At 41.3% G+C, this 24657-nt stretch overlaps 1 protein-coding gene across 3 annotated transcripts in view; it reads left to right on the forward strand.

The window, feature by feature from the left end:
- The window catches only part of MORC3 (MORC family CW-type zinc finger 3), a 54409-nt gene that overhangs the window by 26138 nt on the left and 3614 nt on the right, over positions 1 to 24657 (forward strand). For all 3 annotated transcript variants that reach the window (XM_054249123.2, XM_054249124.2, XM_054249126.2), the window contains 8 exons: positions 620 to 717; positions 10249 to 10353; positions 12102 to 12224; positions 12331 to 12405; positions 13522 to 13567; positions 15697 to 15857; positions 20194 to 21082; positions 23403 to 23560. In XM_054249123.2, coding sequence (XP_054105098.1) covers positions 620 to 717; positions 10249 to 10353; positions 12102 to 12224; positions 12331 to 12405; positions 13522 to 13567; positions 15697 to 15857; positions 20194 to 21082; positions 23403 to 23560 — 1655 coding nt within the window. The remainder of the gene's footprint in view (positions 1 to 619; positions 718 to 10248; positions 10354 to 12101; positions 12225 to 12330; positions 12406 to 13521; positions 13568 to 15696; positions 15858 to 20193; positions 21083 to 23402; positions 23561 to 24657) is intronic.

Consider the following 24657-nt stretch of genomic DNA (forward strand, 5'->3'; position numbering starts at 1 on the left):
AAAAAAAAAAGAATTTTATCCAAGTAGAGGTAGTCCTTTTTCTCTTGTGTAAAATTAGGAATGATAATACTTTTCTAAATGGATACTTGCCAACATTCAAAAGGGCTTTTGAGGTAGACTCTAATGTATATAGAAATTAACTCCCAGGAAAATGTATCATCTACCCTTTTCTTTTTCAGCCTAAATTTGATGAGAATTGGCTGGGTGCAGTGGCTCATGCCTGTAATCCCTACACATTGGGGCCGATGCTGGTAGATTGCTTGAGGTCAGGAGTTCAAGACCAGCCTGGCCAACATGGTGAAACCCTGTGTCTACTAAAAATACAAAAATTAGCCGGGCTTGGTGGTGCATGCCTGTATTTCCAGCTACTCGGGAGGCTGTGGCAACGAGAGTTGCTTGAACTTGGGAGGTCTCATGTTTCTTGCAGTGAGCCAAGATCACGCCACTGCACTCCAGCCTGGGTGACCATATGAGACTCTGTCTCTAAGTAGATAAATAAATATGATGAGGATCATACAAGATAAAATAGAGGAAAATATGCAATCTATAATTCTTTAAGAATACTTACTTTGAGCATCATGTCTTATGCTGAAAATGCTGATTTCATTTTATTTTTCAGGCAAACAACATGGGTGTTGGAGTGGTTGGAATTATAGAGTGTAATTTCCTTAAGCCAACTCATAATAAACAAGATTTCGACTATACTAATGAGTACAGGTATGTTACCTATTTAAATTATTGACTGAGGTTCCTAGGAAATGGATTACCAAGAAAGCAGGAACTTTCTCTATTTTCTACGAATCTCAGAAATACCTTATTAGTAAAGATAGGTTTGAATATACTACTTGTGATTGTGTAGGTTACAGTTTCTAGAAGGGAAGATTGTTATATTAGCTTTCTGTGTAAGTCCCTTCCTACTTATTTTCTTAAAGTTCGATAACATAATTATAATTTCATAAGTAAACTAAAAATATCCACAAGATGGCAAAATACTTAGTTTAAGTTATGAAAGTATTTTGAAAATAAACTTTAAAAAGAAGTCAATAATTTAAATAGGTAAATAGAGGGCCTGGCCAGTGCTGACCTATAGACACAGTCTCTGATTGACAGAGTGTGTGAATAGGTGGAGCTGGTCTGTAGAGGGTGCCTTATGTTGTTGGAGCTAGCAGAAGACTGCTGGTCGGCAGAGCATGGTCTAGTGGGCACAGCCAAAGCCTCTGGGAGGTCACTGGGCAGAATAGTAACAAGAGTACCAGAACTTGGGCTGGATTTGGAGCCCAGAGACAATAAATTTGTGATTGACTCAATCATAAAAGTCTGCTGGGTGCAGTGGCACAAAATCCTGTCTCTACCAAAAATACAAAAAATTAGCCAGGTGTGGCAGCATGTGCCTGTAGTCCCAGCTACTCAAGAGGCTGAGGTGGAGGATCGCTTGAGCCTAGGGAGATGGAGGTTGGAGTGAGCCGAGATGGCGCCACTATACTCCAACCCGGTTGATAGAGTGAGATCCCGTCTCAGGAGAAAAAAGGCCAGGTACAGTGGCTCACATCTGTAATCCCAGCACTTCAGTAGGCCATTGCAGGAGGATCTCTTGAGCTGAGGAGTTTGAGACCAGCCTGGGCAACATAGTGGAGAGCCTATCTCTATAGAAAATAAAAAGATGAGGTGGGAGGATCACTTGAGCTTGGGAGATTGAGACTGCAATCAGCCATGATTGTGGCACTACATTCCCACCTGGGTGACAGAAGAGACCCTGCCTCAAAAAAAAAAGGCCGGAACATTGTTTGGACTAATAAAGTCTATAAGTATCTGGCAAGACCAGTTAATGAAAAAGGAGAAAATACAAATCATCAGTATTAGAAATGAAAAAGAGGAAATTGCTGTAGAGTCTACAGACATGAAACATTAAGCAGATAGCGTGAACAAGTTTTCTCTATTTTAAATGAGGTGGACGTATTCCTTTGAAATTGAATCAGTTGGTTAGAAAACTTCCCACATACTAAATTCAAACATTTAAGGAAGAAGTGGCACCAATCTTTTTAATTTGAAACAACACATAACAATCCATTTTTATGCAAATACATGTGATATTTTATTACAAGCATATAAATACATAATGATCAAGCCAGGGTTATTGGGATATCCATCACCTCAAGCAGTTACCATGTTTTGTGTTAGGAACATTCCAGTTTTGCTCTTCTAGTTACTTTGAAATATATGAGTGTTACTGCTAACTACAGTTGTCCTATTGTGCTACCAAATACGGGATCTTATTCCTTCTAATTAACTGTATTATATTTATTTTATTTTATTTTTTTATTCTATTTTGAGACGTCTTGCTCTGTCACCAGGCACCAGGCTGGAGTGCAGTCGTGCAATCTCGGCTCACTGCAGTCTCCTCCTCCTGGGTTCAAGCAATTCTCCTGCCTCTGCCTCCTGAGTAGCCCAGCTAATTTTTGTATTTTTTAGTAGGGACAGGGTTTCACCATGTTGGCCAGGATGGTCTCAATCTCTTGACCTCGTGATCCTCCTGCCTGGGCCTCCCAAAGTGCTGGGATTACAGGTGTGAGCCACTGTGCCCAGCAGCTGTATTATATTTATACTAATTCGCCATCCCCTCTTTATTTCCCTCTCTGCACTCCGTGTCCCAGCCTCTGGTAACCCTCATGCTGCTATGTCCTAAGATGAGTATTTTTTAGCTCTCATGTATGAATGAGAACATGAGATATTTGTCTTTCTATACCTGACTTACTTCACATAATGTCCTCCAGGTATATCCATTTACATCCATGTCATTACAAATGACTATTCTTGTGGTTGAATAATATTCCATTGTATATATGTACCATAGTTTTTTTATTCATTTATTTGTTAATAGATGCTGATGAGGATGTGAAGAAAGGGGAACCCTCATACACTATAAGTGGGAAAATAAATTAGTATAGTTGCTATGGAGAATAAGATGGAGGTCACTCAAGAAAACTAATAACAGAATTACCATATGATTGAGCAATCACATGGCTGGATATATATCCAAAGGAAAGGAAATCAGTGTATGTGAAGAGATACCTGCACTCATGTTTATTGCAGCACTGTTCACAATAGTCAAAGGTTTTATGAAGCCACATAACCTTGATAGTAAGCTCAGGAGTACAGGAAAGGAAATTTATGTCAGTCTCTCATCATAGAATTGAAAGTCTTAATTAAAATAATGGGGGAAACGATCCAAGATGGCTGATGGCTAACAGCTCAGGATTGCAGCTCCCAGTGAAAGCGCAGAGAATGAGAGGATGCCACACTTTCAGACAAATTTTTGGTCGCTCACGGAGCAGAAGATTCCCAGTGGAGGAACGGTACAGGTCGCCAGCGCGACTCTTGTGGCCGGCGCAGCGGTTTTGCCGGCACCTCGGTGCGGCAGCTCTTGGTGCAGAGTAAACGGGACTGGTTCCCCTTCTGACCTAGGTTTGGAGGAGCTGCACGGGTCGCCAGCATGACTCTTGTGGCCGGTGCAGCGGTTTTGCCGGCACCTCTGCGCGGCAGCTCTTGGTGCAGAGTAAATGGGACTGGTTCCCCTTCTGACTGATGTTTGGAGCTCCGGGAAGGCAACGTCACCTATTACGGACTCAAGAAGGAAGCCAGACTGGAGATTCCTGGGGAGAAAAGCACCATCAGTCTTAACACTGTGGTTTTGGCCAGCACAGTGGGTTGCTCATATTTCGGCCCTGGATATTAACAACTTGGATGTCCACTCAGAGACCTAATTTGAAAGTTAGTAACTACAAAGACGACAGTTGGATAAATTTACAATGATGGGAAGAAACCAGCGTAAAAAGGCTGAGAATACTCAAAATCGGAATGCCTCTCCCTCTAAAGAGGATCATCATCAACAAGGGAACAAGGCTTGATGGAGAACGAGCGCATCCCATTAACAGAATCAGGCTTCAGAAGATGGATAATAAGAAACTTCTGTGAGTTAAAAGAACATGTTGTAGCCCAGTGTAAAGAAACTAAGAACTTTGAAAAAAGGTTTGACAAAATCCTGAGAATAGACAACTTAGAGAGGAATATAAGTGAATTAATGGAACTGAAGAATACAATACAAGAACTCCGAGAAGTATGCACAGGTTTAAACACTCGAATTGTTCAAGGAGAAGAAAGGATATCAGAGGTCGAAGTCCAACTTAATGAAATAAAACAAGAAGACAAGATTAGAGAAAAAAGGATAAAAAGGAATGAGCAAAGTCTCCAAGAAATGTGGGACTATGTGAAAAGACCAAATTTACGTTTGATAGGTGTACCTGAATGTGACAGAGAGAATGAATCCAAGCTGGAAAATACTCTTCAGGATATCATTCAGGAAAATTTTCCTAAACTAGCAAAGCAGGACAATATTCAACCCCAGGTAATACAGAGAACACCACAAAGATATTCCTCAAGAAGAGCAACCCCAAGGCACATAATCGTTAGATTCACCATGGTTGAAACGAAGGAGAAAATACTAAGGGCAGCCAGAGAGAAAGGTCAGGTTACCCACAAAGGGAAGCCTATCAGACTTACAGCAGATCTCTCAGCAGAAACTCTACAAGCCAGAAGAGAGTTGGGGCCAATATTTAACATTCTTAAAGAACAGAACTTTCAGCCCAGAATTTCATATCCAGCCAAACTGAGCTTCACAACTGAAGGAAAAATAAAATCTTTTATGAATAAGCAAGTACTCAGAGATTTTATTACCATCAGACTGGCTTTACAAGAGCTTCTGAAAGAAACATTACACACAGAAAGAAACAACCAGTATTAGCCTTTCTAAAAATACACCAAAAAGTAAAGAGCATCAACATAAAGAAGAATTTACATCAACAAATGGATAAAACAGCCAGTTAACATCAAATGGCAGTAACCCTAAATTTAAATCGACTAAATCCCCCAATCAAAAGACACAGCCAAAACCCAACGGTATGCTACATCCAGACCTGTTTCACATGCAAGGATACACAAAGACTCAAAACAAAGGGATGGACAAAGATTTACCATGGAGAGCAAAAATAAATAAAAAGCACGAGTTGCAATTCTCGCATCTGATAAAATAGATTTTAAAGCAACAAAGATAATAGTGGTAAAAGAATCAATGCAACAACAAGAGCTAACAATCCTAACACCCAGATACATAGAGGCTTAGACTCAATGAGACAGAAAATTAATAAGGATATCCAGGACTCGAACTCAGATCCGGAACAAGTGAACTTAGTAAATATTTATAGAGCTCTCCACTTTCAATACACAAAATAAACGTTCTAGTCAATACCACATCACACCTACTCATAGGTTTAAATGAAATATTGATTGACCATTATTAATACCCATTTTTTTTGGAATAAAGCAACATTTTTGTTCTCTCTCCCTCTTTTTCTTCCTCTTTCTTCCTCTCCTTCACTCCCTTTTTTTCCTTTACTTCTCTCAAAAAAAGAAAAAATAAACTTGTAGACCTCTAGATCCAGGTTGGCAATGTCTCTCTCATTGCCTGATTTCCTTCCTTCCCTTCCCTCCCTCCCTCCCTCCTTCCCTTCCTCCCTTCCTGTCTCCCTCCCTTCCTCCCTAAAAAATAAAATAAAAAAATAATGGTAAATACCATCCAGTGACATGCTAAAAGCATAATACCATTAAAACCAAGTGGGCTGTGTTCTAAGACAACATGGATGGTTTTAATGTAAAAAGTGAATTTAGGTCATCATATTGATGACATCATATTGATTGTTAAATAAAAGAGAATCCTTATGGTTATCTACATAGATACCAGAAAAAGCACTTGTGATTATTATTTTTTTCCACCTCCCACCCCGTGATTATTTTTAAAAGGAACACTTACAAAAACTGTGAATCAAAGGGCATAATAACAGAGTATTTATACACACAGCAAGCAACATTACTAATGAGGGACAATTGATAGCTTTCCCTGGAAGGGTGGGAAAGAGTTAAGGATATCATCTATTCACTAATGTTCTTGAGAAAATAACTAATGTAATAAGGCAAAAGAAAGAAAAGTGTTGAAAAGGAAGACATAAAGCTGTATTACAGGTTGAGTATCCTTATCTGAAATCTTTGAGACCAAAAGCGATTTGGTTTGGATTTTTTTATATTTTGGAATGTTGGCTTTATACTTACTGATTGAGCATCACAAATCGAAAATCTGAAGTCCAGAGGGCTTTGACGAGCGTTTGCTTTGAGTATCATGTTGGTACTCAAAAAGTTTCAGATTTGAAGCAATGTGGATTTATGCATTTTGTATGTTCAACTTGTACGAGTAGTTGACAATGTTAAGTACCATTGACCCTTGAGCAACACAGGGTTTAGGGATACTAAATATCCCTCAGTCAAGGATCCACGTATAACCTGACTGCCCAAAACCTTAAGAGCCTGCTGTTGAATGGAAGCCTGACTGATAACATAAATAGTTGATTCAGCTGGGGTTGCTGGCACACACCAGTAGTCCCGGCTACTCAGGAGGCTTGAGGCAGAATCATCACTTAAGCCTAGGACTTTGAAGCTACAGCGAGCTGTGATTTTGCTGCTGTGTTCCAGCCAGGGTGACAGAGCAAGACCTTGTCTCTTTAAAAAAAAGAAAGAAAGAAAACCATCTATTAACATGTGTTTTATATGTTAAATATAATATATACAGTATTTTTAAAGTAAGCTAATGAAAAAATGTTAAGAAAATCATGGCTGGGTGCCATGACTCAGGCGGGTACAGTGGCACACACCTGTAATCCCAGCACTTTGGAAATCACCGAATCCTAGCCACTAGACCATCAGGGAACCACAGTCCCAGCACTTTGGGAGGCTGAGGTGAGTAGATCACTTAAGATCAGGAGTTTGAGACCAACCTGGCTGACATGGTGAAAACCCATCTCTACTCTTTTATTTTTTTTTTTCTGAGACAGAATCTCGCTCTGTCATCCAGGCTAGAGTGCAGTGGCTCAATCTTGGCCCACTGCAACCTCCGCCTCCTAAGTTCAAGCAATTCTTCTTGCCTCAGCCTCCCAAGTAGCTGGGATTACAGGCATTTGCCACATAGCCTGGCTAATTTTTTTTTTTTTTTTTTTTTAGTAAAGATGGGGTTTTGCCACCTTGGCCAAGTTGGTCTCTAAATCCGGACCTCAGGTGATCCAGCCACCTCGGCCTACCAAAGTGCTGGGATTACAGGTGTTAGCTGCCACCCCTGGCCCCATCTCTACTAAAAATAGAAAAATTAGCCAGGTGTGTTGGTGGGCACCTGCAATCCCAGCTACTTGGGAGGCTGAGGCAGGAGAATTGCTTGAACCCACAAGGCAGAGGTTGCAGTGAGCCTAAATTGTACCATTGCACCCCAGGCTGGGTGACGTGAGAATTCGTCTCAAAATGAAACAAAACCCAAAACAAAGAAAATCAGAAGGAAGAGAAAAGATCTCGGCTCACCGCAACCTCCGCCTCCTGGGTTCAAGCAATTCTCGTGCCTCAGCCTCCCGAGTAGCTGGGACTACAGGCAAGCGCCACCATGCCCAGCTAATTTTTGTATTTTTAGTAGAGATGGGGTTTCACCATGTTGACCAGGATGGTCTCGATCTCTTGACCTCGTGATCCACCTGTATCAGCCTCCCAAAGTGCTGGGATTATAGGCATGAGCCACCACGCCCAGCCAGACTTTTTTTTTTTTTTTTTGCTCGAGTGCCGTGGTGCGATCTTGTGATTCTTCTGCCTCAGCCACCTGAGTAGCTGGGACTACAGGCGTGCACTACCATGCCCGGCTGATTTTTGTATTTTTAGTAGAGACAGGGTTTCACCATACTGGCCAGGTTGGTCTTGAACTCCTCACCTTGTGATCTGCCCAGCTTGGCTTCCCAAAATGCTGGGATTACAGGTATGAGCCACCATGCCCAGCACATTTTTATTTTCCTAAAAATAAATCTGTGCAGTACCAATTCTTCCACTATCTGCTTCAGTTTCAGTGCGAGTATCATAGAAGTGTCCGTGTTGTAAGAAGTCAGAAGCAGTTGTGAATGATTGGAACGCGTATGCCAGACTGTCTAATGTCAGTTTGTTGTCTGGCACTGCTGCTTTTGTCTTCTTCCTCACTAACACTGGTTCAGAAACACTTACCTCCATCAAGTCGACTTCAGTTGATTCCTCAGTTGTGGCCTCTGTCCACTCTTAAATTCCTGCAACATCCATATCTTGAAACTCTTTGCCCCCTACCTTATTTTCCCTGTATATCCACAATCTCTTTGATGATTTCCTCACGTGGCTCTGTTGTAAATGCTGTGAAGTCATGCACAACATTGGACACAGAAGGAATTTATAGTTTTGAGCTTGATGTCTTTCACAGCTTTTTCTGTACTAATAATGGCCTCTTCAGTGGTATCATTATTCTTCTAGACTTCCATGATGTTTTTTCTGTGGGAATTCTTTTCCACAGTGTTAACCATCTTTTCCATAGACTACTGTGCGTAATGAGTCTTAAAGGTCTCATGACCGCCCTTATTTTCTAGTAGCTGAATTAAAGACGTTGTGTTTCCAGACAAGTAGACCGTTTGGATGGCTTTGGTGTTGAACTCATGGGATTATGGGTGGCCAGGATACCTTGTCCAGTATCAAAAGAACTGTAAAATGCAGTCCTCTACTGGCAAGTTAATTCCTGACTTCAGGAACAAAGCATCAATGGAACCAGTCAGAAAAAGGGTTTCTCATGCAGGCCTTCATTTATACAACGAAGACTGGCAGCTAGTTTTTGTCTTTTCTCTTCAAGGCTTGAGGGCCAGCATGTTTATAGATAATGGCAGTCCTGATCGGAAACCTGATGACATTTCCATGAAGTAGTAGGGTTAGCCTGTCCCTTCTTGGACTTAAATCCTGGTTTATGCTTCTCTTTTTTTGCTAATAAATGTCCTTTGTGGCATTTTCCCCTAGAATAGAGTACTTTTGTCTGCATTAAAAACCTGTTCAAACAGGCTGGGTATGGTGGCTCATCCCTGTGATCCCAGCACTTTAGGAGGCTGAGACAAAAGAATGACTTGAGGCCAGGAGTTCAAGAGCAGCCTGGGCAAAAAAAAAACAAAAAATGAGACCCTGGTTCCACAAAATTTACCCAAAAAATCAGCCAGGTGCAGTGGTGAGTGCCTGTAGCCCTATCTACTTGGGAGACTCAACCTACATATCAAGGAGTTATACTTTTTATTGTATTGTGACTTGGCTTCTTGAGAAAACAGCTGGCATCACTAGTGGCAGTTCATGTGGGTCCTGTGGTGTTATTCAGCGTTTACAGTATTGCACTAAATGATTTTTACTGCAATACAAAATTTCTTGGAGATGCTAACATGGAGATAATATGTCATAAGGCACTTTAAGCAAATAAAACATGTTAGTTCACCAAAAGCAATAGGAGGTGGCTGTGAAATTATAGTAGTGTTGTATATACTATAATTAATTTTATGCAGTTATAATTTAAGACTGTGTCTTTGTTTACATTTCTCTTGACTGCAAATGAAACCACTTACAGTCTGTATATGCTTATGTCTTAATAAATTCTAACTCTTTGAATAGCTTTGTGTATATTTTATGGTAGTAAATGATAAAATAGACTAGTATCTGTATTTTTTTTTTTTTTTGAGACGGAGCGAAACTCTTGTTGCCCATGCTGGAGTGCAGTTGTATGATCTCGGCTTAGTGCAACCTCCGCCTCCCGGGTTCAAGTGATTCTCCTGCCTCAGCCTCCCAAGTAGCTGGGATTACAGGCATGTGGCACCACGCCTGGCTAATTTTGTATTTTTAGTAGAGACGGGGTTTCTCCACCTTTGTCAGGCTGATCTCGAACTCCCGACCTCAGGTGATCCACCTGCTTCGGCCTCCTAAAGTGCTGGGATTACAGGCATGAGCTTACCACGCCCGGCCTGTATCTGTATGTTTTATGCATTCACGACATACCTAACTTATTCTTAATTTTTTGGGTATTTCTGGACAATGCAGTTTGTGTTTAAGTTTTTTTCAAATTATAATCCTCTAAAAATTTTTCTAATTTATTGAAAGAAACTCATATGTAAGTGCAGTTCTAACCTGTGTTGTTCAGGGTCACCTGTACCTTGAATGTTCTTTATTAACTATATACTTTGGAGTTTTTTCTCTTCACAGTGTCTATTTACTCATTACTAGATTATTTATGATTTCTCTTGTGTTGGAAAAGACTCTTTTTTCTTGGACTGATTTTATGATTTACTTTTTAAGACTTACAATAACAGCACTGGGAGAAAAGCTGAATGATTACTGGAATGAAATGAAAGTGAAGAAAAATGCAGAATATCCTCTAAATTTGCCAGTTGAAGATATACAGTAAGTACATTTTTTTTTTTTTTTTAATTTTTTATTGGATTTTAGGTTTTGGGGTACATGAGCAGAGCATGCAAGACAGTTGCGTAGGAACACACATGGCAGTGTGCTTTTCTTTCCTTCTCCCCTTCACCCACATTTGGCATTTCTCCCCAGGCTATCCCTCCCCACCTCCCCCTCCCACTGGCCCTCCCCTTTTCCCCCAATAGACCCCAGTGTTTAGTACTCCCCTTTCGGTGTCCATGTGTTCTCATTTTTCATCACCCGCCTATGAGTGAGAATATGCGGTGTTTCATTTTCTGTTCTTGTGTCAGTTTGCTGAGGATGACGTTCTCCAGATTCATCTGTGTCCCTACAAACGACACAAACTCATCATTTCTGATTGCTGCATAATATTCCATGGTGTACATTTTTTTAAAAAATCAACTTGGCTGGGTGCGGTGGCTCACGCCTGTAATCCCAGCACTTTGAGAGCCCAGGAGGGCAGATCACGAGGTCAGGAGATGTAGAGCATCCTGGCTAACATGGTGAAATCTCATCTCTAGTAAAAATAAAAAAAATCAGCTGGATGTGATGGCACGTGCCTGTAGTCCCAGCTACTCGGGAGGCTGAGGCAGCAGAATTGCTTGAACTCCCTGGAGGTGGGGGTTGCAGTGAGCCGAGATCGTGCCACTTCACTCCAGCCTAGCAACAGAGTGAGACTCCGTCTCAAAAAAAAAAAAATAACTCACTTTGATATCAAGATGTGGCATTAAGAGTATAGGGATTATACAGTGTTTCATAAACTTAGGACTGTAAACTCATAGTAAGGAATAAATTCTGCAAAATCGTTGGCGAGAATGTAAACGTATACATGCACACAAAACATAAGACGGTATTTACCTGTATGTGTGATGCACATTCATGTTACTCATTTTAAGATGCGATGAATGGATTGTGTAATCGTTTGAAAAACACTGATACAGTGTATCATTAGGATGATGGGGCTGAAACCTAACTTGTGTTCATATTCTCATTCTGCTTAAGTAGCCATGTGACATGGAACATATTACTCGGCCTCTTGTAAACCTCCATTTTCTTGTGTATAAAATGGGAACATTCAGAGCATTTGCCTCCTTGAGTTATATGAATTAAATAATATGCCTGGCAGGCACGTAGTAACACAGCACATGATAATCCTATAAATGAACTGTGTGTTCTTTATACATTATGAATAATTTATACATTATACATAATTTATGCATTATTACAAAGATAACCAAGATACATGATGAAAAACAAGAAAGATGCAGCTCAGTGTATAGACTTTCTATTGTACTTTTCAATTTTTCTATATTATTTATAGTTTTTATATATTTATTTTATATATTATACAGATAGGGTCTCACTATGTTGCCCAGTCTGGTCTCAAAGTACTGGGTTCAGGTGTTCCTCCCACCCAAAGTGCTGGGTTTATAGGCATGAGCTACCATGCCCAGCTTGTATTTTTTAAATGTATTAATATACACATGCACTACCATGCCCAGTTATTTTTTGTGTTTTTTGTAGAGACGGGGTTTCACCATGTTGTCCACCTGGTCTCTAACTCCTGGGATTATAGGCATGAGCCATCACACCCAAAGAGTATGTCACAGAATTTTTAGGAAAGGAATTAAATAATGGCACCTTGTGGTAGAAATGACACAGAACATCTAATGAAGTATTTAAAGTTCATGTTTCTGTGTTAATATTTTGTTCTTGTTTTGGGATAGGAAACGTCCTGATCAGACATGGGTTCAGTGCGATGCCTGTCTAAAGTGGCGGAAATTACCTGATGGAATAGATCAACTTCCTGAAAAATGGTATTGCTCCAATAACCCTGACCCACAGTTCAGGTACCATAGAGTTGGTAGTACCCTTTTTGGAAAGACGGGAAGTACTGTTAACAATGTATAAATAGACGCTGGTGACGTGTTATTCCTGTGTGATTTTCCTGACTAGAAATTGCGAGGTTCCAGAAGAACCTGAAGATGAGGATTTGGTACATCCCACTTACGAAAAAACCTACAAAAAGACGTGAGTGTTGCAGTGATGTCTGGTGGGTAATAATGCCTAAAGCATGAACAGTGATGCCTTGGCAACATTAGTTGATGCTTCTCCAAGGTAAAAGTTTGTAATGTGGAGTGCGTAATATCAAGGGCTTTAGAAACAAAAATTTAACACTGTGGATACCTGCTGTTTCTTTCCCTCATTCCCATTGCTGCCATATCTCCTGAGTAGCAGAGTCCCAGCACTTTGGGAAGCTGAGACAGGTGGATCACTTGAGGTCAGGAGTTCAAGACCAGCCTGGCCAACATGGTGACACCCCATCTCTATTAAAAATACAAAAATTAGCCTGGTGTGGTGGCACGCATCTGTAATCCCAGCTACTCAGGAGGCTGATGCAGGAGAATCGCTTGAACTCAGGAGGCAGAGGTTGCAGTGAGCCGAGCACGCCACAGCACTCCAGCCTGGGTGACACAGCCAGACTCGGTTTCAAAAAAAAAAAAAACAAAAGGAAAATAAAAGAAACCTGGCCAGGCGCAGTGGCTCATGCCTGTAATCCCAGCAATTTGGGAGGCCGAGGCAGGTAGATCATGAGGTCAAGATATTGGGACCTTTCTGGCCAACATGGTGAAACCCCATCTCTACTAAAAATACAAAAAGCCCGGTGCGGTGGTATATGCCTATAATTCCAGCTACTCAGGAGGCTGAGGCAGAAGAATTGCTTGAACCCAGGAGGCAGAGATTGCAGTGAGCTGAGATCGCACCACTGCACTCCAACCTGGGCAACAAGGTGAGACACCGTCTCACACACACAAAAAAAAAATTAGAAAAGAAACCTATGTGATGTTCTAGTTGAAAAGTCTGTGATTCTGGACTGAGTTAACTGGCCTTACTGGAGAAAAAAAGACCAAAGTTCTGCAGTTCATACCTGTGAGGATGGAAAAATTCAGGCAGACATTACGGTGCTACTAAGATAAGAGGTAGAAAGTATTTCCCGAAAGGCTTCCTGCTGATCGTGTTGAAACAGAAGCAGAGTTTAGAGTGCCTTCGTAACTGCGCAGTTAAATGGCAGGTACGTCCGTGGGAAATGGGATTGAGAAATAACAATGAGGTAAATGTAAACATGTTTTCATCTTTATTTTAAAGCAACAAGGAAAAATTCAGGATCAGACAACCGGAAATGATCCCGCGGGTAATTAAGCCTTCCTTCCTTTTTTTTTTTCCTTTTCTTTTTTTTTTTTTTTTAATAGAGTTGGGGGCCGGGTGTGGAGGCTCACGCCTGTAATCTCAGCACTTTGGGAGGCCAAGGTGAGTGGATCACCTGAGGTCAGGAGTTTGAGACCAGCCTGGCTAACATGGTGAAACCTGTCTCTACTAGAAATACAAAAATTAGCCGGATGTGGTGGCACATGCCTGTAGTCCCAGCTACTTGGGAGGCTGAGGCATGAGAATTGCTTGACCCTGGGAGGTGGAGGTTGCAGTGAGAGAGATCAGTGCCACTGCACTGCAGCCTGGGTGACAGAGACTCAGTGTTGACCAGGCTGGTCTTGAACTCCTGTCCTCAAGTAATCCTCCCAAACTGCTATGATTACAGGTATGAGCTACCACACCTGTCCAAGCTTTCCATCTTAGAGCTGTGTCTTATGTTGGATAGTGCTTAATCAGTACTGACTGTTAAAGTTTACTATATATCAAAGGGATTTGGTTTATTCGTTTTCTTCTCTTGTACTTTTCCTTGCCCACCTTTCCAACTCTTCCTTTTTTTTTTTTTTTTTGAGATGCAGTTTCACTCTTGTTACCCAGGCTGGAGTGCAATGGCGCGATCTCAGCTCACCGCAACCTCCACCTCCTGGGTTCAAGTGATTCTCTTGCCTCAGCCTCCCAAGTAGCGGCAACTACAGGCACACGCCACCATGCCCAGCTAATTTTTGTATTTTTAGTAGAGACGGGGTTTCACCTTGTTGCCCAGAATGGTCTCGATCTCTTAACCTTATGATCCACCCGCCTCGGCCTCCCAAAGTGCTGGGATTATAGGTGTGAGCCACCGCACCCGGCCTCCAACTCTTCCTAATTCAACATTGTTCAGACTGTTAGTTTTATTGTTTAGTTGGATATCTTCTGAGGAAAGGGAAACAAACTTTTAAAAGTAGTACTGTTAGATAAGCAGTTAAGGAAAAGGTCCCAGGAACACCCAGGAAGCCATATTCTAGTGCTAACCTGGACAGAAGCTATAGTGTTTTTCTAAGTGTTGACTACTCTGCCTGATCTCTCTCTTCTATCTTAATACTTACTGTGTTAAAGAGTTTTGGTTGAGTATAGATGCTCCAAGGCTTATCGTGGAGTTACATCCTTGTAAGCCCATCAGAAGTTGAAAATGTGGTTGGCGGCTCACGCCTGTGATCCCAGCACTTTCGGAGGCTGAAGCAAGCGGATCACTTGAGGCCAGGAGTTCGAGATCAGGCTCGGCAATATGGCAAAATCCTATCTCTACTAAAAATATAAAAAATAACTGGGCCTGGTGGCAAGCCCTTGTTACCCAGCTACGCAGGAGGCTGAGGCACAAGAATAGCTTAAACCAGTAGGTGGAGGTTGCAGTGAGCCAAGATCTCACCACTGCACTCCATTCTGGATGATAGAGTGAGACTCTGCCTCAAAAAATGAACTAACAGCACACAGAAGATATTATCAAAAATGCATTTAATACACTTAACCTGTTGAATATCATAGCTTCGCCTAGCCTACCTTAATTGTGCTCAGAACCCTTATATTAGCCTACAGTTGGGCAGTCATCTAATAGTCAGTTTTATCATGAAGTGTCAAGTGTCTCAACCTTATTGAATACTGAAAGTGAAAAACAAAACCAAAGTGATTGCTTGAGTACTGCAAGTACAGTTCCTGCTGAATGGGTATTGCTGTCGCACCATCATAAAGTTGAAGCCATCATAAATCAGAGGCCATCTGTATACGAGTAGGCAATGCTTGAGAAGTTCTGGTCTTGATAAGTCCAGTAGCAAAGAGGTCACCACATGGTAAATCTTTTTGGCTTTGTGGGCCATATAAAGTCTCTGTTGCATATTCTGTTCTGTTGCTTTGTTTCTTCATACCTTTTAAAAATATGAAACCATTCTTAGCCTACTTGCAGGCTGAATTTAGTTCATTGGTTTAGTTGTTGATCATCCCTGGTGTAGCACAAGGAATTTGCATGTTTACAATTGTTCTTGTGTCTTCTGGGATAAGGGAGAAAGGAAGATTATGTCTTGTGTTTTGGGCATGTCACAGTAGAAATAGTTCCTTTAAGATCAGTATTTTTCCCTCCAACAGATTAATGCTGAACTGTTGTTTCGGCCAACTGGTCTTTCAACTCCCAGCTTTTCTGCTAAGGAAAGTGTTCCAAGAAGAATTTCAGAAGGAGCAAATTCTTATGCAACAAGACTTCTAAATAATCATCAAGTTTCACCCCAGCCCGAACCTGAGAGCAACAGGTCAGTGGCTAACATTGGTTTTCCATTTGGGGAATATTAAACAGAGCCTTTGATTAACACTTTTTTTTCTAGATGGAATATCACGCTGTTGCCCAGGCTGGAATGCAGTGGCATGATCTCAGCTCACCGCAATCTCTGCCTCCTGGGTTCAAACGATTCTTTTGCCTCAGCCTCCCAAGTAGCTGGGGCTACAGGCATGCGTCAAAAATGCCCGGCTAATTTTTGTATTTTTAGAAAAGATGGGGTTTCACTATGTTGGCCAGGGTGTTCTCGAACTCCTGACCTCATGCTCCGCTTGCCCTAGCCTCCCAAAGTGCTGGGATTAACAGGGTTGAGCCATTGTGCCCAGCCTTACTTGATACTTCTATGACAGTGATGCAATTTAGGATCATTGTAGTTTACATTGTGATTTGTAGGTTACATGAATGTGAAAATCTTAAGGATGAATTGTCTTGCTTTTATTGTCTAAACTTAGGCTAAACCCTACTTCCGCCACCTCTTGAATTATTTAAAAAATGTTAATTGAGCAGCCTGGCCAACATCGCAAAACCTCATCTCCATTAAAAATACAAAGAAAATAACTGAGCATGGTGGCAGGCACCTATAACCCCAGCTACTTGGGAAGCTGAGGCAGGAGAATTGCTTAAAGCTGGGAGGCAGAGGTTGCAATGAGCTGAGATCATTGTGCCATTGCACTCCAGCCTGGGCAACAGGAGCAAAACTCCGTCTTGAAAAAGAAAAAATAAAGAGTTTAATTGTATTCATTGTAGAGTTTGATCACATTGTCACCTCTTTGAACTTCTATATAGTATGAAAATTCCTGCTTTTAAAATGATCAGTACTTAAAAAAATGTGAAGCAATTAACAGTATGACACTGTAGTGACCCAGAAATTCTTTGCAAAAAAGCCTATGGCACGCTGTAGGCACTTACTTTTATTGGAGGAGTGGATGGAGAAGGAAGGGAGAGAGAAAGAGAAAGTGATACATGAATAGTTAGCCACCTTGACCAGATTGATCAGCGAAGGCTTTGTGATGAGGTGGTACTTAGATTGGCTGGTTCCTGAAGTTCTGAAAATAGTAGTCTTGTAGAAGCCTCTTCCAAGTTAACAGAATGAACAAGAGTGGAGAAGAATGAACATGATGTCTACAAACTAGCGGATCAGACTGACTATACTGATGTTTGTTATTGAAAGAGGGGAATTTTTGATTAAATGACTTTTTTTTTGTTTTGAGATGGAATCTTGCTTTGTCACCCAAGCTATAGTGCAGGGGTATAATCTTAGTTCATTGCAACCTCTGCCTCCTGGGTTCAAGCAGTTCTCCTGCCTCAGCCCCCAAGTAGCTGGTACTACAAATGCATTGCCACCACACCGGCTAATTTTTTGTATTTTAGTAGAGATGGTGTTTCACCATGTTGCCCAGGCTGGTTCAAACTCCTGAGCTCAGGCAGTCTGCCTGCTTTGGCCTCCCAAAGTGCTGGGATTACAGGTGTCAGCCACAGTGCCCAGCCTATTAAACAGTTTTTAAAGCCATATTTATTATCAAATTTATAAACCAAAGTTTATGGAAAGGGTGTATCTAAACTAAGTCTTAGGAAATACAAACAGGAATTCGCTTGGTAAGAAAAATAATACAGTAATTCTAAATTAAACGGGCAGAGTAAGAAGTAATTGATATAGCAGACCAGAGAAAGCTGAAACCTAAGGCTACCGGAGAATGGTAGAAACCTGACAAGAAGCAAACCAGTTTACTCCACAAATCCCCTAGAAAGTCTCCTAACTTGGAAGCATCGCTGACTGCTGAAGGTGGAAGATAGGTAGGGGCAAGAACCAGAGGCTCAGTTGGAAAATTGAGGTCGAGACCTCTTCCCAACCTGCAATGTCTGGTGAGTGCTCTTTCTCTGCCTCTGTCAGAAGATAGGAAATTTATTTTATGGAGCAGTTTTTACTAAAGATGAAGATGAACAATTGGTTTATTTTATTTGTTTTTTGTTTGTTTGTTTGTTGTTTTTGAGACAGTCTTGCTCTGTTGCCCATGCTAGAGTGCAGTGGCATGATCTCGGCCCACCACAAGCTCTGCCTCCCGGGTTCAAGTGATTCTCCTGCCTCAGCTTCCTGAGTAGCCGGGATTACAGGCACATGCCACTACGCCCGGCTAATTTTTTTTTGTATTTTTAGAAGAGATGGGTTTCGCCCTGTTAGGCTGGTCTTGAACTCTTGACCTTGTGATCTGCCCGCCTTGGCCTCCCAAAGTGCTGGGATTACAGGCATGAGCCACCATACTGGCTGAGCCATTGTTTTGAAACAGAATGAGTAAGGGAAAGTTTGGTTACTAAATGGTGAGAAATCTACGCTCCCTCACTTCCTCACTAGGCTCCAAGAGAAAAGCCCTAAATGCTGATGGCAGTTGGAGCACCCTTTGAATCACAAGCTCAGTCCTCATTGCTGCTAATCAGTTTCACTCTTAGGTATAAACAGATAGCCATGGATAGCCAGATGTGTGATCTCCCACATGGGACAGCAAACTGAAACAATGGGAAACGAAGAAAACACTGTGACACTTACTGGGGGAAAGTGATGTAGACTTGAATAAATAAATCTCTTAGAACAAAAAGATAAACAGTTGGAAGATAGAGAAAGAAGAAAAGATAATAGTATCTGTATTGGAAAGCAGCCATCTAAATAAGGGAGTTTTAGAATGGGAAGTTGGCACTGGTGTTGGTGGTATGGTGTGGTAAGCATAGCCACCTTCCAGAATGGGAAATCATACCAGAAAAACTGCATTTCCACTAACTACAGAGCATAACATCTGGAAAGAGAGCCACTCCAAGACATTGCATTGTGACATTTTTTTAACACAAGGGAATAAAATATTTTTTCAGAAAGAAAAAAGCAGATTATGTACATGCAAAAGATGAGGAATTCAAGTGGTAGAAACACTTGAATGGTAGATGAAAATGGAATGATGTTTTTAAATTTTTGAGAAAATAATTTCCAACCTGGAAGTCTATGTACCAGTTAAGCTAGCAATAGACTTGAGAGGGAAATAAAGATGTTTTTATCATTGCAGAACTTTGCATTGTCATGTTTTGTATACTTTTCATTAAGATGCTGTTGCAGGCTGTGCTCCCTCAATATGGGACAGTCCAAAAAAAGAGGAAAGTCAGATTTTTCTGACATCTAGGAGGTCTAACACAAGGCCCAACTAACAAACCAGTACAAATACTCCTCCAAGTGTGGAAAAAGGCAATCAAATTGTGATAAATAAATGTCAACTATGCACACATTAACATACATGAATGGGAAATTATGCAAATGAAATTGGGGCAGTTTTTAATTGAGATGAAATTGTTTAATATGAAAGGATAGGCCGGGAGCAGTGGCTCACGCCTGTAATCCCAGCACTTTGGGAGGCCGAGGTGGGTGGATCACAAGGTCAAGAGATTGAGACCATACTGGTCAACATGGTAAAACCCCGTCTCTACTAAAAATAAAAAAAAATTAGCTGGGCATGGTGGCGCACGCCTGTAGTTGCCGCTACTTGGGAGGCTGAGGCAGGAGAATTGCTTGAACCCAGGAGGTGGAGGTTGCGGTGAGCTGAGATCGCGCCATTGCACTCCAACCTGGGTAACAAGCGCGAAACTCCATCTCAAAATAAAGAAAAAAAAGGATAAGAGATACTGATTTGCTTTATGGTTTACCTTTGATCACTGAATACTGATACAAATTATTATGGGCAAAATGGTGAAGCCATTCCCCGAGCTGAAGAGTACAAAGAAGGGGCTAGGGTGTGTAGCATTCTGCTCTGGAAATATATACATTGAAGTGCATGGAGGTCATCAAATGCAGAGACTTGGGAGTATACAGATCTGGTACTTAAAAGAGATCTCAATAGTCCATTGTTCCTTCATCCCTAAAAAGAGGAAAGAGTCCCTTCTTCATTAAATCAGTTGTGGTTGGTACTATACAATGCATCACTTTAAAAAATGAAAATTTATAGGCTGGGCTCGGTGGCTCCCACCTTTAATCCCACCAATTTGGGAGGCTGAGGCAGACAGATTGCTTGAAATCTGAGACCAGCCCGGCCAACATGAGGAAACCCTGTCTCTACTAAAAATAGAAAAATTAGCTGGATGTTTTGGCAGGTGCCTGTAATTCCAGCTACTTGGGAGGCTATGTGAGCCGAGACTGTGCCATTGCACTCTACCCTGGGCAAGAGTGAAACTCCGTCTCAAAAATAAATAAATAAACTGTTATAATTCTGGATTTATTAGAATGATTAAGGTAATCTATTTTGTCTATATTTTCTAATCTTATATGTAAATTTTTTTTTCAGCTTCAAACGGAGACTTTCTACTCGTTCCTCAATTTTGAATGCGAAGAATCGGAGATTGAGTAATCAGTTTGAAAATTCAGTTTATAAAGGTGATGACGATGATGAAGATGTCATCATTTTAGAAGAAAACAGTACCCCCAAACCTGCAGTAGATCATGATGTTGACATGAAATCAGAACAGAGTCACATTGAGCAAAGTGGTGTTCAGATCGAACTTGTGGGTGACAGTGAACCTTGTGGCCAGACAGGTTCAACAAGCACCTCGTCATCCCGGTGTGACCAGGGAAATACTGCAGCTACTCAGACTGAAGTACCAAGTTTAGTTGTTAAAAAGGAAGAAACTATTGAAGATGAGATAGATGTAAGAAATGATACAGTGATTCTGCCCTCCTGTGTAGAAGCTGAAGCAAAGATACACGAAACCCAGGACACCATTGATAAATCTGCAGATGATGCAGGCTGCCAATTACAAGAACTGAGAAACCAGCTACTTCTTGTCACCCAGGAAAAAGAGAATTATAAAAGACAGTGTCATATGTTTACTGATCAAATCAAAGTGTTACAACAGAGGATACTAGAAATGAATGACAAGTATGTGAAGAAAGAAACGTGCCATCAGTCCACTGAAACTGATGCTGTATTTTTACTTGAAAGTATTAATGGCAAATCCGAAAGTCCAGACCATGTGGTATCTCAGTATCAGCAAGCTTTGGAAGAAATAGAAAGGCTGAAAAAACAATGTAGTGCTTTGCAGCAAGTAAAGGCTGAATGCAGTCAGTGTTCCAGTAGTGAGAGTAAAAGTGAAATGGATGAGATGGCCGTGCAGCTTGACGATGTGTTTAGACAACTGGACAAATGCAGTGTTGAGAGGGACCAGTATAAAAGCGAGGTGAGTTACATCATTCCACATGTAGTTGTGGAGTCCAGGGCCATTTAAACCTTAAGAAGCTGCCGGTTGGCTGGGTGCAGTGGCTCACTCCTTGGAGTGAGCACTTTGGAGGCCAAGGCAGGTGGATCACTTGAGGTCAGGAGTTTGAGACCAGCCTGGTCGTTGTGGTAAAACTCTGTTTCTACAAAAATTAGCTGGGCATAGTGGTGGGCACCTATAGTCCTAGCCACTTGGGAGGCTGAGGCAGGAGACTTGCTTGAACTTGGGAGGTGGAGGCTGCAGTGAGCTGAGATCACACCACTGCACTCCTGCCAGAGCGACAGAGCAAGACTCTGTCTGTTGTTTGTCACCAAACAAACAAAAAGCTGCCAATCTTTGGAATACTTTCACTTAAAAATAATTCTGTTTTTGTTGAGTGTCTGTTATTCTACTGGTACTCAACTGAGGAGTGGGTCTCCTGGGGGCATATGGAAATGTATAGGGGCATTTTTGGTCCTTTCAGTGTCTTGAGATGTTGAGATGTGCATTCCTGAAGAATGATGGGGGTAGCCAGGTATGGTAAATGTCCTGTTAAGAATGCCAATATTAACTTAACACTTTGAGATAGTCTCGCTCTGTCTCACCCAGGCTGGAGTGCAGTGGCACAATCTTAGCTCACTGCAATGTCTACCTCCTGAGTTCAAGCAATTCTCCTGCCTCGGCCTCCTAAGTGAGATTACAGCGCGTGCTACCACACCTGACTAATTCTTGGATTTTAAGTAGAGAGAGGGTTTCATCATGTTGGCCAGGCTGGTCTGGAACTCCTGACTCTCAAGTGCTTCACCTGCCTCAGCCTCCCAAAGTGTTAGGATTACAGGCGTGAGCCACCATGCTTGGCCTTAGTTGCTTAGTTCTGACTATCAGAACTAAGTCATCTGGCTAAAGGGTACCTGGAGAGTGCAGTCTTTATTCATGGGTTCTTTTACTGAGAAAGAAGGAGAAAAATGATAAATACCAGGAGACAAATGATAAATACCAGTGGCCTCTTCATGTGCCCCTGCTTCAGATTCAGGTACCTCCTTTTAATCTGTTTTACACATTTTTGTGTGTGTGGCCTTTGAAAGGATTTTTCCACCAAAAAGTGTTTGGGAACCACGGTTTGGTGCTGTGCTGTCTCTTCCTTGGGGATATTGCCGTTCATGCAAGCACTAATCTTGATGTCTTAGCTTAGCTGAAAGACAAAATACAGATGCTCCTCAGCTTAGGATGCTGTTAGTCCTGAAAAACCCATGGTAGGTAGGAAACAGCATTAGGTCCAAAATGCATTTAATTACAGCTAACCTCCCAAAATCATAGCCTAGCCTGCCTTTAAAGTGCTTAGAACACTTGTGTTAGCCTCCATTTGGGCAAAATCATCTAACACACAAAGTCTGGTTTATCATAACGTACTTGAGTATTTCATGTAATGTATTGAATCTGTGCTGAAAGTGAAAAACGGGATGGTTGTATTGGTATTGAAAGTTCAGTTTCCACAGACTGCATCTCACTTTTGCATCGTCATAAAGCTGGAAAGTCAGAAAGTTGGAAAATCATAAATCAGGGACTACTTGTTTACAAAAACCATAAACTCACTATTGTAATTTAATTATAAGCTGATGAGTATGTAAGAATTGAAAGCTACTGTGACATTAACATAATTTAGGCATTAGTATCTCAGTCTTTGATTTTCTAGGTACTATTTTATATATATATATATTTATTTATTTTATTTATTTATGTATTTTTTTCCTTTTTTTCTTTCCCCCGAGATGGGGTCTTTCTCTGTCGCCCAGGCTGGAATGCTGTGGCACAGTCTCGGTTCACTGCAACTTCCGCTTCCTGGATTCAAGCAATTCTCCTGCCTCAGCCTCCTGAGTAGCTGGGATTGCAGGCATGCGCCACCATGCCCAGCTACTTCTTGTATTTTTAGTATGAACGAGGTTTCACCATGTTGGCCAGGATGGTCTGGAACTCCTGACCTCAGGATCCGCCCGCCTCAGCTTCCCAAAGCGTTGGGATTACAAGCGTGAGCCACCGTGCCTGGCCCACTTTTTTTTTTTTTTTTTTTTTTAATCAAGTGGTAATATGTTGTGTTCTCTCAGTGTAAAAAGATGTAGAAGTGAAGCTACAAACAAATGAAGCCTTGTTTATAGAAAACTATTTGTTTTTCTTTGTGTATTTGTTTTTTGATAGTTGATAATTTTATCAAGCAGGTTCTCTCTATTTCTTGGCTTAAAATTTTACTTTGCCATTAGTATTTTTAAGTTTTACAGTTATCAAATTCATTTATATTTTTCATTAGGTTGAATTACTGGAAATGGAAAAATCCCAGATGCGTTCACAGTGTGAAGAACTCAAAACTGAAGTTGAACAGTTAAAATCTACAAATCAACAAACAGCAACAGATGTTTCAACATCAAGTAACGTTGAGGAGTCTGTAAATTATATGGATGGGGAAAGGTAATATTAAATGAGACATTTTTGTGGGGCTGCAGTTATGGTTAGGATACTACTTATTTAACTGCTAGCATCCATCAAATAGATACTGTTCTATCAAAAGAAATTATTGATTGTCTGCTGTGACCCTGGTGTTAGGATAGATACAAAAGAAGTGACACTTCATTATTCTTCCTTTCCAGTTCCTGACAGTTTAGGTTCTATTTAAGTGGAATAGGAATTTAGAAGGGATAAAGCATTTGATTGGTCAGAGAGGTTTTAGAATATTTTTTGGAGGAAAGTAAAAATGGGCAACATATTGCAGAATGGGGGAATTTGGCCATGAGTAGAAGATACGAGACTGTTAACTGAAACTCACTCTTTCAACCTGATTGGCTTTTCTTTTACTGTCATACTTGGCGCCATTTCTGTATGGCTGGCTTGCTGCCCTTATTTCACTGTATGCACTCTATAATCTTAACTTTTAGGAAATAACAAAATTATTAAAAATTGCCATAGTACAGCTGATATTAGGAAGAAGTCCTATTAAAACAAGTAGAGGCCAGGCACGATGGCTCACGCCTGTAATCCCTACACTTCGTTAGGCTGAGGCGGGTGGATCACCTGAGGTCAGGAGTTTGAGACAAACCTGGCCAACATGATAAAACCCCGTCTAGACTGAAAATACAAAAAATTAGCTGGGCATGGTGGCGTGGAGAATCAGGCCACCTGATTCAGGTGAGAAACCTGAGGCAGGATAATCACTTGAGCCCGGGAAGCAGAGGTTGCTGTGAACTGAGATTGTGCCACTGCACTGCAGCATTAAACAAAAAAATAAAAAACAAAAAAAACCAGGGTGGGCACAGTGGCTTACACCTATAATCCCAGCACTTTGGGAGGCTGAGGTGAATGGATCACCTGAGGTCAGGAGTTCAAGACCAGCCTGGCCAACATGGTGAAACCCTGTCTCTACTAAAAGTACAAAAATTAGCCAGGTGTGGTGGCAGGTGCCTGTAGTCTCAGCTATTCAGGAGGCTGAGGCAGGATAATTGCTTGAACCTGGGAGGTGGCGGTTGCAGTGAGCTGTGATGGCACCACTGCATTCCAGCCTGGGCAACAGA

This window comes from Callithrix jacchus, chromosome 21 (assembly GCF_049354715.1).
Source record: "Callithrix jacchus isolate 240 chromosome 21, calJac240_pri, whole genome shotgun sequence".
NCBI classification, from domain to species: Eukaryota; Metazoa; Chordata; class Mammalia; order Primates; family Cebidae; genus Callithrix; species Callithrix jacchus.